The sequence below is a fragment of the Meriones unguiculatus genome, chromosome 17, assembly GCF_030254825.1.
Source record: "Meriones unguiculatus strain TT.TT164.6M chromosome 17, Bangor_MerUng_6.1, whole genome shotgun sequence".
Classification (NCBI taxonomy): Eukaryota; Metazoa; Chordata; class Mammalia; order Rodentia; family Muridae; genus Meriones; species Meriones unguiculatus.
The window spans coordinates 91160833-91175296 of record NC_083364.1 but is presented as its reverse complement, the minus strand read 5'-3'; the positions used below and the strand labels follow the sequence as shown (position 1 = coordinate 91175296).

The following is a 14464-nucleotide window of genomic DNA, read 5'->3' as shown; positions in this document are numbered from 1 at the left end:
TACCATGGGCTACATCTGTGAAGGGGTTCTAGGTTATCTCCAGGCATGGTACTTGGTTAGAGTATGAGTCTCAGGAAATACCTCATAATATTAGTGGGAAACGAACTGGACAAATGTTTTCCAAGCAAATGGAACCAAGAAGCAAGCAGGAGTAGCCATCCTAATATCTAATAAAGTAAATTTTCAACCTAAATCAATCAAAAGAGATAAAGAAGGGAAAAGGGAAAAAATCATCAAGGGAAAAAATCCACCAGGAAGATATCACAATCCTGAACATCTATGCCCCAAATGCAAGGGCACCCACATTTGTAAAAGAAACTTTAATAAAACTTAAACCACACATAGATCCCCACACATTAATAGTGGGAGACTTCAACACCCCACTCTCAACAAAGGACAGGTCAACTAAACAGAAATTAAACAAAGAAACAATAACTCTGACAGAGGTCATGAATCAAAAGGACCTCACAGACATCTACAGAACCTTTCACTCAAACTCAGAAGAATTTACCTTCTTCTCAGCACCTCAAGGAACCTTCTCCAAAATAGACCATATAGTTGGTCACAAAGCAAGCCTAAACAGATACAAGAAGATTGAAATAATCCCTTGTATCCTCTTTGATCACCATGGACTAAAACTGGACCTCAATGACAAAAATAGCAAAAGGCCTACACACACATGGAAACTGAACAACTTGCTTCTAAATGATAGCTGAGTCAGAGAAGTAATAAAGAATGAAATTAAAGACTTCCTAGAATTCAGTGAAAATGAAGGCACAACATACCCAAACTTATGGGACACAATGAAAGCAGTGCTAAGAGGAAAATTCATAGCACTAAGTGCCTTCAAAAAGAAATTCGAAACATCTCATGCAAGCAACTTAATGGCTCACTTAAAAGCCCTAGAAAAAAAAAAAAGAAGAAGCAGACACACCAAAGAGGAATAGATGGCTGGAAATAATCAAACTCAGGGCTGAAATCAATAAATTACAAACAAATAAAACAATTCAAAGACTCAATGAAACCAAGAGCTGGTTCTTTGAGAAAATCAACAAGATAGACAAATCCTTAGCCAAACTGACCAAAAGGCAGAGAGAAACTATCCAAATCAACAAAATCTGAAACGAAAAGGGGGACATAACCACAGACACTGAAGAAATCCAAACAATAATTAGGTCTTACTTTCAAAGTCTATATGCCACAAAATTTGAAAATCTAAATGAAATGGAAAATTTTCTTGACCAATTCTACATGCCAAAGCTGAATCAAGACCAGGTAAACCAATTAAATAGTCCTATATCCCCTAAGGAAAGAGAAGCTGTCATCAAAAGTCTACCATGCAAAAAAAGGCCAGGGCCAGATGGTTTCAGTGCAGAATTCTACCAGACCTTCAAAGAAGAGCTAACACCAATATTCTTCAAACTATTCCACAAGATAGAAACAGAAGGAACACTACCAAACTCATTCTATGAAGCCACAGTCACCTTGGTACCTAAACCTCAAAAGGCCCAACAAAGAAAGAGAATTGTATTATTTTCAGGTAGGTGATTGTACATACAAAAAGACCTAGAATATGTTAGAGACTGAGGCAAAAGTGTAGAGGAGTTGCAAAAGAAATCACAAAAATGTAGTTGGACACCAGCTGCTCCAGTGTTTTAGACAATTCCCAGACCTGTGTCTCAGAATTAAAATAAACTGTCAATAAATAAACTAAAACGGAAATGGGGTAGCCTCCACAGGATTGCTGAGTGTCAATAGTCTAAGTGTTTGAGGGAAAGGAGGTAAACAGTGGATCATGTATATTTAGACACAAACTTTGTAGTGGAAAAGTTTTTTAATTTTAATTTTTTCTTCAAAATTTATTAATTATATATCCCGATTGAAGCCTCCTCCCTCAACACCCCCCCTTCCCCAGCCTCCCTCCCTCAAGAGAAGTAGTGAATTAGGCAATCACTGAGGGAAACTAAACAAAATTTCTCCAGGAAAAGAAATCCTTTTGGTTTGTTTCTGCAAGAAATAAATTTTAATTATATTTCAGAGAAGTAGGTATGCAGAACCTTTTGAAGTAAACATACCAAAACGATTTCTAGGGCAATAAAACTATGAAACTACAATGCTGAATGCATGCCATACAACACGTGTCAAAGTCCATGGAAGATATGTCCCAAGAGTGAGCTTTAACTATGGACTCTGGAGACAGTGACGCTTTGGAGTAAATGATAGGTTGCAGTAGGTGTGCCACTGAGCGTAGCATGCTGATGGCGGAGAGGAGAGACGACACGTGAACTTCTTCTCTGATTCTCAGCTATGACACAGTGAGATACTGCTCAAAACAAATGTTGCTCATCAAAAACAGAAATGTTTTAATGCACATGAAGCACTCGCTTATTATAAAACTAAATATTAGTGCATTATAAGACACAAATGGCTCTTGAAAATTGATTTTGAAAGACTTGCTGCCATCAATTTTATAACCTTGGCTTATGTGGGAAACTATAATTTCTATTGATGTTTTCCAGTTTTAACAGTATTTTGATGATTATTTTCTTTACTAACTAACATAATTAAGTTGTGTTTTTTTTTTAAATATAACATTGAAAATTACTTCATAGTAGTGACCATTTAAGTTTTCAAGTTTTATCATCAAGACAACTGGTAGAATCTAAAGAAAATGAGATCTGAGGCAACTGATACTTCTTTTTGGAAATTTTAGTGACAGAGTGAAGACCTCCCATCAATCATCACAGGAGGGAGCAAACAAATATGTAGCCACAATAATGTGTGTTGTTTATAAATGTACATTTCTAAAGAGAAAGTATGAACCATGAAGAGAAAGTATGGTAAAAGGTATGGAAAATGGTTGAGCTTATTTACTGTGAAAGAAATATTGCTTTATTATTAAACTTACATTATCTCAGCTAATTTGAATTACTTTTCAGGGTAGATAAACAAGATTCTTGAATTCCAAAGGCAGGTTAGTTGAAAGCAGCTAACTAACTTCCTTTCTGCTACCCACTTCACTATTTAATAATGAAATCGCAGCTTCAGACCCTGCTTGTATATAAGAGGAAACCACACTTCAATACACAGCATGTTTGGCCCATCAAGCTTCTGGTCATTTACTTAGAGACGCTCCTTGCAAAGATGTGGCTGTTTTTACACAATGAGAAAATGCTCTGCTGTGTGTCCTCACAGCCTGGAGCATGTAGTGAAAATAACAAACTTTAATATATAATGGTTATTACAAAAATTCCGCATGGATGACTAAAAGCAGATTTCTTGCTCAACATTATTAATTGTTGCAAAGGAATTCAACTTTGAATAATATATTGGTGGAATCAAATGTCTAAAGGAAAAAATGCCCTACATGATATTAACTTATTATTATAAATTTAATGATTTAAGCAATTGCTGATAGGTAATATGTTAGTCATAGAAGCAATGACATTTCAGGTCTCACAAATTTCACAAACATAACTGATAAAATTTCTTAAGCTTTTCAAAAGCTGAAACATGCTATTTATCAAAAGTCATAATTTATGGAAATATACTTTTATTACTTTTAGTAGTAGGCTGGACAGAAAATTAATATATAAAAAAGAACTTATTTTTATGGCCATGAGAAGAAATAAGTGAAAAATATTAAATGTGTTTAGTTAAAATCCCAGATACAAAATTAGCTCAGCCTCTTGGTTTACTGAATTTTTTAATAAATTTTTAAAAATTAAAGTACAATTTAAAATAAATACAATTAACCGACTTCTGAATTGCATTATAAAGATAAATGGCATTGAAAATTTTACTGTTGTTATTGATAGACAGCTAAGACATTAAAGAACAAAAATGTTTTGAATAAATAACAGGTGAAATACACTGCTTCAAATGACTACTCTGGGATATGAAAGGAAAAGAATATACATTTTATTTTGTGTCAAGAGCAAGTAGCACATGTGTAGCTTCCATAGCTCATATATGTATACAGAAGTTAAAATGAACATTTCTGTGTATTAGTGTTTCCTCATTATTAGTGTGAAATTGTTTCATGGGACACCTAATTAGCAAACATAACAAGCTTCCATAATAGCTCTGAGGTTTTGTCAGATGATTGAGAAAAAAATAAGAAATAAATTAGATCAATCTTAAAATTAGCCAATGGCATGAGCCCATAGTAGGTCCCACCCACACTGAGAGCATATAAAAGGCCCTCTCTTCAGGCAGAACTACACAGACTCAACTCACCTACACTCCTCTCTACCCAAGAACAACCTCAACAACCAACACCATGTGTGGCTACTACGGAAACTACTATGGTGGCAGAGGCTATGGCTGCTGTGGCTATGGAGGCCTGGGCTATGGCTATGGAGGTCTGGGCTGTGGCTATGGCTCCTGCTATGGCTGTGGCTACCGTGGACTGGGCTGTGGCTATGGCTGTGGCTATGGCTATGGCTCACGGTCTCTCTGTGGCTGTGGCTATGGATGTGGTTCTGGCTATGGATCTGGATTTGGCTACTACTATTGAGGAGTTCAAGGACACTTCACTTCCCACATGTATGATGCAAAGAACTCCAAGTCCTAGCAGCACCATGCAAAACTGGAATAATATGAAGCTGTGGTGGCCTGAAATACATTGGCATCCATCTATATCCAATATTCTACTATAAATAACATCTGTATCCAGCTATTTATTCTACAAGCCTTGTATAAGTACAAGAATTGTAATTTTATTCTCTATATTTCCAATAAACTCTGCTAAGCTAAATATAAAGCCTTGTTCTAATTTTTTATTATTTATTCATATTTATTTAATATTATATGTAGTATATGTTTATTTTATATTTCTGGATTTTTAAAACAAATTCTTCTCTCACATACATCCTGACTGCAGGTTTCCCTCCCTCTATCGCTCCCAGTACATCCCTGCTGCATCCCTTCTCATCCAGATCCATTTCTCCCCCATTTCCCCTCCATTTCAGTGACTCCATTATTTTATTGTTTCATACTGAGGTTTTGTGGGATTTAATTATTAAATAAATTTTTATTATATTCATCTATTCTTATTATAAGTTGATTTTTCTTAGGCATTTGCTATGATGGCAGAAATCTAATACAAAAATCTTTACTTTGACTAGGGTGTCTGCTATTGCTTCAATGACTGATGACTTTCGAAAAGGTTTGCAGGAAGAATCTATAAAGTGCTTAAAGAAGTAAGCTAGAACAAGCCTAGAATGTTTAGTAGTAGTTCTATTGCAAGTTTGGACACTCAGATCACTGACAAGTAGCATTTATACTGGCAAGATTTCAGGTGAAAATAAGTATCTTTTAGGAACTTGACTAAGACACACACACTGATTTTTTTTCCTATTCTCTCAAATAGAATAGGAAGTGAATCTTAAATGCTATGGACTAGTTTATCTGGTAAAGGAAACAGATCATTCAGCAATATAGTTCCAAGTTTACCAAAGGCAGAAAAATTATAGAACAAAAATCCATTCACTTTGATCATGGCTATGGCCATAAATAGCATTGTCACTAAGCCATGGGCTTTACTAGAACAATAGGACATGTGACCTGATAACATATCAATAATGAACCTAGACTGCTACCATAGAGCCAAGAGTTCAAACAAAAATATCCCAAACTTAATTCCTCCTAGAAAACAATCCAGAGAAATCCAAACACATCAGACACCTGGGTATTCATTTCTTCAAATTCAACTAGGAATATTTGAGTTTATGGGGTCTCTACTAATATTGCAGAGGAAAGGTGAGGAGTTTATGTGGATTGCCTCCCTGCACTCAGTCATTCTTGGAAAAAAGTGTAAGATGCTCTGGGGATAAAACTGAGGCTGTAGTTGAGACCCCAGAAAGATGGCGATCCCAATGATGTGTAGGGATCCACAAGAGAAGCCACGGGCAGTAAGAGAGCCAGTCCTAGAGGATGGCCGTATTTGCTTTGGAGCTTCCTGACTTTTGGGAGTCTGCATCCCAGTGCAGTGCATCCAGAAGTCATATATGAATATTTAAGATAGGGTCGTTGGGTTTTTACCTCTTCTTTATATCACATTACACCTTTCCTTGGAATAAGAATATATATCTTGTGCCGATTTTCACATTGAATCCTGGGTTTATATGCCTCCCTGTAATTTTTATAGAGGCTTACAATTAAATGAGCCATGACTCCTGAAGGATATGTTGGATGTTTTAGCAATGTGGGGATAGTTAAAACATCATGACAGGGGTGGAGTAAAACATACTTTGTGAGAGTCACATGAAGCTATGACTTCCAAGAATGAAATGGAGTGAGTGTACTTGACATATTCTCCAAGGGCTCCTGTGATGAAAGTTTGATCCCCACATGACAGTGTGGAGAAACAACATGTTCATAGCAGCTTCTGAAAACAACCCAGATGTCTCTTATCAGAGGAATGGATACAGAACTTGTGTTATATTTACACTATGGAATACTACCCAACAATTAAAAACAAGGAAATCATGAACTTGTAGGCAAATGGTGGGAACTAGAAAAGATCATTCTGAGGTATCCCAGAAGCAGAAAGTATATGGTATATACTCACTTATAAATGGATATTAGACAGATAATATAGGATAAACCTACATAAATCTGTATACCTAAAGAAGCCAAGCAAGAAGGAGGACCCTGGGTAAGATGATAAATCCTTACTCAGAAAGGCAAATGGGAATGGCATCAGAAGAGGCAGAGAACAGGGAACAGAACAGGAGCCTACCACAGAGGACCTCTGAAAGACTCTACTCTGCGGGGTATCAAAGGAGATGCTGAAACTCACCCAAACTTTGGGCAGAGTACAGGGAATCTTATGAATGAAGGGGGAGGTGAAAGACCTGGAGAGACAGGAGCTCCAAAAGGAGAGCAACAAAACCAAAAAATCTGGGCACAGGAATCTCTTCTGAGACTGATATTCAAACCAAGGGCTATGCATGGAGATAACCTAGAACCCCTGCACAGATGTAGCCCCTGGAATCTCAGTGTCCAAGGGGGGGTTCCCTACTAAGGGAAATAGGGGATGACTCTGACATGAATTCACTGACTGGTTCTTTGATCACCTTCCTCTGAGGCGGGGAGGTGCAGCCTTACCAGGCTACAGAGGAAGACAATGCAACCGGTCCTGATGAAACCTGATAAGCTAGGGTGAGAGGGAAGTGGAGGAGGACCTCCCCTATCAGTGGACTTGGGGAGGGGCATGGGAGAAGAGGGAGGGAAGGTGGGATTGGGAGGGGATGAGGGAGGGTGCTACAGCTGGGCTACAAGGTGAATAAACTGTAATTAATTGAAACAATAAGTTATTATTATTATTTAAAGAGAAGCAATGGAGAGGTAAAGCTTAGCGTGAGGCCATGGAGTCCTCACGGCCCACAGCACTGTGGACCTCAGCTCTTCCTTGCTAGTTCTCTTTCACTTTCTGAACATCACATGAGCAGTTTTACTTGTGTCACGTGTTCCAGCCATGTGTGCTAGCTTGGTATGGGTTCAACATTGTGAGCCACCTCACCTGTGCTGGGACATCCAACATGTTAGCCCTAATTAACTTACTGTCTTTGTAAGTTATTGTTTAAATAAAGATTTTATTTTGCTTTATTTCCATTAGAAGTTTATTGCTTGGTATCGAGTATTGAGACCGCTTCTGCAGGCAGTGCATTTATGTTTTCTTTCTCTTTAGATTATAGTTCCTCATGAGAAATGAGCAGTAATTCATTTTCTTTATCAGCAGCAATACTGTTTATCTTTAGCTGTTTTTGGTATGTTGGGCTCTTTGTTTTTGGAAACGTAGCTGTGATATCATCAAATATTATTTGCTTTGAGTGTCCTTAATTGGGTTTGTAACCATATAACTTGCTGTCTTTATCTTTTGAATTTTGGAAATGCAAGACTTTTTCATTATATTACTCTTAGACTATTTTATTCCTGTATCAAATGCACTCTGATTACTCTCATCTCTACCTTCTCTTTTCTCCTTCCAATTCCAGTCCACTCCACACTTTCTCTCTACAAGTTCATTTCTCACATTCATTTGATTACATTTAGTGATTTTCACTCAAGGCTGCCCATGTAACTATGTGAATGGAAATAAGCACTAAATATATTTCTATAACAATGTATATCCTATTTGATATTTGATTACTATGAATGGTCTAAAATTTCAATGTTACCAATGGTACAATTTCAGATATGATATCTATGTACTCAATTTATATTTTATAATTTCAAAAAGAAAAAGATATATAAAACAATAAGGTGATCTCAAACAAAAATAAAGAATATTACTAAATCTGTTACTTTTTTAAAATGTTTAAGATTATTTAAGCCGTATAAAAAGTAGACGGAAGAGGGGCATGTTTACACCTCTGTATTTCTCAGTATAGGAGAGTATACATTATACTTGTATAAATATGTTATAAATTCAGAGTAGTAGTATAAAATCAAGTGTAATTATTCATGTCAAAAGGGTTTTATACAAAGACATTTGCAGAATTGCACAGAAATACACAGAGCTGGCAGACAACTGTTAATAAAATTGACAAGTTCAACCACCTTTAACACTAAAAACAGCTCACAATAACACTTGACATTGCGACTTTAAGATTAAAAGAATACTGGAACACTCTCACTGGCACATATGCTAATAATGGTTTCATCATGATGTTTTCATACATGGTCACAATGTATTTTAATGATGTTCATCCCGTTCATGCCTTTTTTCCCCTTCTCACTCCTAATAATCCCCTTCTTTTTAACCAACCTATTTCTACTTTCATGTCTTCTATCTCTTATGACCTAAACAATGTCATTAGGTATGTTTACAGGAATATGAGTGACAATTTTCTAGCCGGTGTCTACACCTCTGCAATAGAAATAGCTCTCCTTTGTATCAAGTTTTAACTGCATATAAACTCTCAGCAAGCTGTCATCCCATATATGCTACTGTCCTTTCTGTGATAGGTATTGTCTTGTCCAATCTTTTGCAGATCTTGTGAAGTTAATCACAACTGCTCTAAGTTCAAGAGTACAATAGCCACGGCATACCAGAAAGCTAGTGTCCCACACCTCCCCTCTTATGTTCTTTCTGTCCATTCCAAGATAGTCCTTGGGCTGTGGTGGTGGTGGTATAGATGTCCTTTTCATGGATGTATCTTCAATTGTTGTATTTTAAATTTTTTTTTTTTTCATTTTGAACAGTTGGGAGTTTCTTTAGTCACTACTGATAATTCAAAAATTTCATTTCAGATTTTATTTTTTATTTTTGAGATTATAATGTGATTATAGAACTTTTCACTTCCCTTCTCTTCAAACCATTCTTCCTCAAATTTAACTAAATATTTTTAGTAATTTTTGCATTCATATATATATATATATAAATGAATGAATACATATATGAATGAATATATATTCCTGAATACACCCTTTTCCATTTATATGTTACTTGTATTTATGTTTTATGTTTTCAGGGCTGACCTTTGGCACTGAAAAATTGATGAGTTTTTCTCTGGGGAAGATAACCTCTCCAGCTTCCAGCATTCCTCAGTTGTCTGTAGTTCTTTGTGAAGGGTTGAGGCCTGGTAGGCTTATCCTCTTCCGGTTTGGCATGCCTGTTGGTATTATCCTTGTTCAAATCAAATGTGGGTAGTAACATTGGTGAGACGTTTTTAGGTGTAGCTTCTGACAATACTAGGAGACACAATATTATAGTAAACTCCTTGATAGTCTGGCTTATATAGTCTTTCTGCATCATCTTCCATAATTTTCCTTGAGCTTTAGTTGAGAGAATAAGTTTACTAAAACAGCATAACCCCTAACAACAATCCACAAATATCTGTTCCTATACCCAAAGATAAGTATTGTCTTCACCCCTTATCAATAAATATTTTTTGCAACAGATACAGGCAAACAAGCAAGCAAAACCAAAAACAGTACAGAGTTGTACAAACTAGTCCCAATATATCTACAAAAAGAAGATTCTTTGACTAAAGTTACCCACATAACTAGAAGTTTTCTTTCTTCATCAACAGTCTTGTTTAGGTAAATATTGCAACAATACCGGCCAGCCATATAAGAGGACTCCACACTTACAATGGTGGCAAGGTCATTCACAGGCAAATGTTTATTTCTGATTAGATTTCTTGCCCATTCCTCAGGAAATAATGTATATCCACTTCTGTGAAACTGGTCAGAAAACTCTGGTTGGGAATGTCATAGGCCTAGGGGGGGGACACTGCTATTGATGTTTCACTAAAAGAACATAATGTGCCTGTTATTTTTTTTTCTAAGTAACTATGTTTCTACCCATACAATGTTGTTTTCATTGTAACCAGTTGACTCTTTCATGGGGCAAATGTTTCTTTCCATAATTATCACTTCCAAGTTCATTTATGTAAGATAGATACCACAGAAATTTCTACACATAAAATTTTAATTCGTTGAGAAAAATAATAAGAACTGGATTTAAATAAAAAGAAAACCACATTTATAGATTCAGTTGAACACATTTATTGGAAAAAGAGAAAAAAACAAAAATATCTGTGACAGAGTCATCACAATGAATGACAATTTACACACCCAGAGTATGCATTTCATATTCTTCCATTTTTTATTACAAATGCTCAAAAGAGAGATCCTTAGACCCAGAAGGAACCAGAAACCAAGGCTTCAGTGAGATTGTATCAGAAACACGTGATGTGCATCCTCACGTTCTAAGCATGGCAAACTCTCGGCATCACAGATGGGAAGGGTAATAGTCACCGATGGTGTCTTCAGTAGTAGTATCCAAATCCAGATCCATAGCCAGAACCATATCCATAGCCACAGCCACAGAGAGACCGTGAGCCATAGCCATAGCTACAGCCATAGCCACAGCCCAGTCCACGGTAGCCACAGCCATAGCAGGAGCCATAGCCACAGCCCAGGCCTCCATAGCCATAGCCCAGACCTCCATAGCCACAGCAGCCATAGCCTCTGCTGCCATAGTAGCTTCCGTAGTAGCCACACATGGTGTTGGTTGTTGAGGTTGTTCTTGGGTAGAGAGGAGTGTAGGTGAGTTGTGTCTGTGTAGTTCTGCCTGAAGAGAGGGCTTTTTATATGCTCTCAGTGTGGGTGGAGCCCACCACGTGCTCATGACACTGGGTAATTTTATGACTACTCTAATTATTTTGTTATTTTTTACCACAAAAATACTTCACAGTCATTAAAGAAGTTTTATATCTCATGTGAACATTCTTTATCTAGTTTAGGGTTTCGGTGTAGTAGCATACATCACATACACAATACTTAGACAAGTGTGAACCAAATGATGTTTCCATTTTAACCTTCTATGACTATCCTTTATACAGAGGTGACACTTTCTTAGGCAAATTTATTTTCTATCTCAGTTCACAAAAAAAAAACCCACCATTTCTTTGAATTGTGAATTTGAATTCAAATTGTGAATTTGAATTTTTCTCCACTCACAAAGCAAATTCATTTTCTGCATCAAGGTTCAATTCCTTTCCTCTTCTGAAATCACACATTTTTTCACATCAGTGATGGTAATAATAATCCAATTAATTAGCATTTCAGAAAATGAACTCTGAGCTAAATGCATTAAGTTTTATTGTTATACAGATGAGATTAATCCCATTTAAATTTAGTTTCTATAAAACAAAGAATTTTTATTTATTGCATAGAAGTTTATTTCTCTATCTTTACAAACAAGTACATGGTGATTAGTAAGTACTTTAATGACTATTAGAATTATATTTTATGTATGGAACTATACAATGATCTAACCATCATTTATTCACATTGATTGAATTATTTAGATGAAGTCTTATTTCTTTAATAAGATAAACCAGAATTATTCTGTTCTTAACAGCAAATGCTAAGCTTCAACAGCATTGTAGTTGTTCCTGGCCCCATGCGGTTTCATGTGATAATAAATCCTCCTACTAAAAAAAAAAAAAAAAAAAAAGCCTGGGTAGTTTTAGGTTTCAGTGGAATTGTGTACTTTGAGTGGATAAGGGATTAGAGCAAAAATTACATTATTCTCATGTCTAGCACACCTACCTGGGCTAGTGTGGAAAAAAAGAAAAAGCGTTTCCCAGTAGAGTATTTTCACACTTATGTTCATATCAAACACTGCTACTTATTCATTTACCTGTGTGTGTGTGTGTGTGTGTGTGTGTGTGTGTGTATGTGCTGATGGTGTCATAGTAGTATGATGGTCTGACAGTTCATGCTAACCTCAGACATGACCTCAGACATGTGATCATACCCCCTCCCACCACCTCCTGAGTGCTGAGACTGCAGGGCATGTGCCATGACTCCCAAATCATGTTCTTTCCGTTAATGGCTCTTGGTAGACTGATTCTGTAAAACCTATTATGACATTTTATCAGAATGATCATGAGGTTTGAGAATTTTGAATTAGATGAGATTATCTTCATGCATTTTTTAGATTCCACAGTGACCTCACTTATCACAGTGTTGTTAACCAATCAAGGCCTACATCATATTTTCAGGAAAAAAAAAAACCAATAATTAAATGACATGGTGTCAGTCTTTCTCTAGTCCAAGACATTTAAAAAGTCCTGAAAAGTAACATGGCTGAAATTCTTCATGCAAGTAGAAAGGAAAAAAAGAAAAAGGAAGAAAATAACACACACACATATTGTAACTTTAAAATATTTGGCTAAAGTAGCTCTAAAATTTTATTGTAATGGAATAGCATAGTATAATTGCAATGGAATAATTCTGCCTAGGAAGGTGCATTTCTTATAGTAAATTCTACTAAATTTTATCCCCAAAGAAACTTTCTCAAATAAATTTTCTTCTTTTAAAAATCCTAAATTTCGACTCCTATCCAACCATCAAAAACATTCTCTCAAAGGGATTCCCTTCATTCTTCCTCAATGGGGTTTTCTAGTCTCTGTTGTGCTCTTTATTTAACAAAGAAGAAATAGCTAACAAAAGAACAAAATGACTTTCCTTGGGCTTCTGAAATTCTCCTCCCCCTGCAAACTTTACAGTTTCCTTGCTAGTATTTTCATGTGTTTTAATTTCTGTCTATTCTAGTATTTTTCTTTTTTCTTTCTTTCTTTCTTTCTTTCTTTCTTTCTTTCTTTCTTTCTTTCTTTCTTTTCCTTTCTTTTTTTTTCTTTTTTTAGTTATGATCACTTCTAGTCTCCTGAAATTGTTAATATAGGGATCATGAAGACTTCTGTCATGTTAAAAATAAAGTCTAGGGTCTAGGTTCTCTCTGTTTTCCTAGAGCTTTTGGGAATCAGGATTACCATCCTCTTCTTCTATTGATGAAAGACTACCCACTGTGTCTCTTTCCAAATTTCACACATTTGCTTTAATTTTGATCTTTTTTTTTTTGGTTAACCTACTGCTCACATTCAATTGTTCAGTTTTTCTTCTTCTTCTTCTTCTTCTTCTTCTTCTTCTTCTTCTTCTTCTTCTTCTTCTACATTGTTCTCAGTTATAAGGGTAAACAACCAGGTAAGTGTTCTTAGAATCATTACATAACCTCCTCTATATTAGATATATAATTTTCTGCACTAATATGACACAATATTTCCAATTCTTATCTATCCATACTTATCTCCAAATGACCAATTGACATATCCATAGATTGATGGTTATCTTAAAAAATTCTGAATGAGCAAATGTCCTTTTTGTGTACTTGATCCTCTTTTGGATATATACCTAGGAGTGGTATGGCTGGATATTGAGGAAACACTATTCCTAGTTGTCTGAGGAAGCGCCAGATTGATTTCACAAGACTTATACTCCAACCAAGGACTATTCATGGAGATAACCTAGAACCCTGACAATGCAGCCACTTCTGATGAGAACTGATAGACTAAGATCAGAAAGAAGGAGAGGAGGACCTCCCCCTATCAGTGGACATGGGGTGGGGCATGCATGCAGAAGGAGGGTGCAGGGTGGGACTGGGAGGAGAGGCAGGAGGGGCTTATGGGGGGATACAAAATGAATAAAGTGTAATTAATAAAAGTTAAATAAAAAATTAAAAAAATTCTGATTGAAATCTAAAGTACATTATTTTCCCACATTCTCAGGTTCTTTTCTTCTTTGTCTGTACATCTGAAAATGCAAATGACTCAAACTAGATGAGATATACTCTAGAAAACTATCCTTTAATGTGTGGAAAGTACATCTTTTGCTAGACTGTAGGAACTCTACCCAACAGGGGATTGAAGCAGATTCTGAGACTCACAGCAAAACTTTGTGCAGGATGCAAGGAATCTTATGAAAGAATTGGGGAATCAAAGGACCCAGAAGGGGACAGGAGCTTCACAGGGAGACCAACAGAGCCAAGAAATCTGGGCCCTGGGGGAGGGGGCTGCAGAGACTGATGTACAAGGACCATGCATGGAGAAACCTAGAAGCTCCTGCTCAAAAGGCAGCTCAGTCTTCAGTTGGGTACCCTAGT

At 36.3% G+C, this 14464-nt stretch overlaps 2 protein-coding genes across 2 annotated transcripts; one reads left to right on the top strand and one right to left on the bottom strand.

Moving 5' to 3' along the window:
• Window positions 1–4224: 4224 nt before the first annotated feature.
• LOC132648626 (keratin-associated protein 6-5) lies at window positions 4225–4761 on the top strand. The gene has a single exon (XM_060370850.1). It carries the CDS (start codon window positions 4283–4285, stop codon window positions 4517–4519), a length of 237 nt encoding a protein of 78 aa, XP_060226833.1. The 5' UTR covers window positions 4225–4282; the 3' UTR covers window positions 4520–4761.
• A 6010-nt stretch (window positions 4762–10771) lies between these two features.
• Window positions 10772–11040, bottom strand: LOC110544069 (keratin-associated protein 6-1-like). The gene has a single exon (XM_021630202.2). The coding sequence runs from the start codon at window positions 11019–11021 to the stop codon at window positions 10785–10787; it is 237 nt and encodes a 78-aa protein (XP_021485877.1). The 5' UTR covers window positions 11022–11040; the 3' UTR covers window positions 10772–10784.
• Between the last annotated feature and the right edge of the window lie 3424 nt (window positions 11041–14464).

Excerpts from the sequence above, each read along its gene's own strand:
- LOC132648626 (XM_060370850.1), top strand. The coding sequence starts at position 4,283 with ATGTGTGGCTACTACGGAAACTACTATGGTGGCAGAGGCTATGGCTGC.
- LOC110544069 (XM_021630202.2), bottom strand. The coding sequence starts at position 11,021 with ATGTGTGGCTACTACGGAAGCTACTATGGCAGCAGAGGCTATGGCTGC.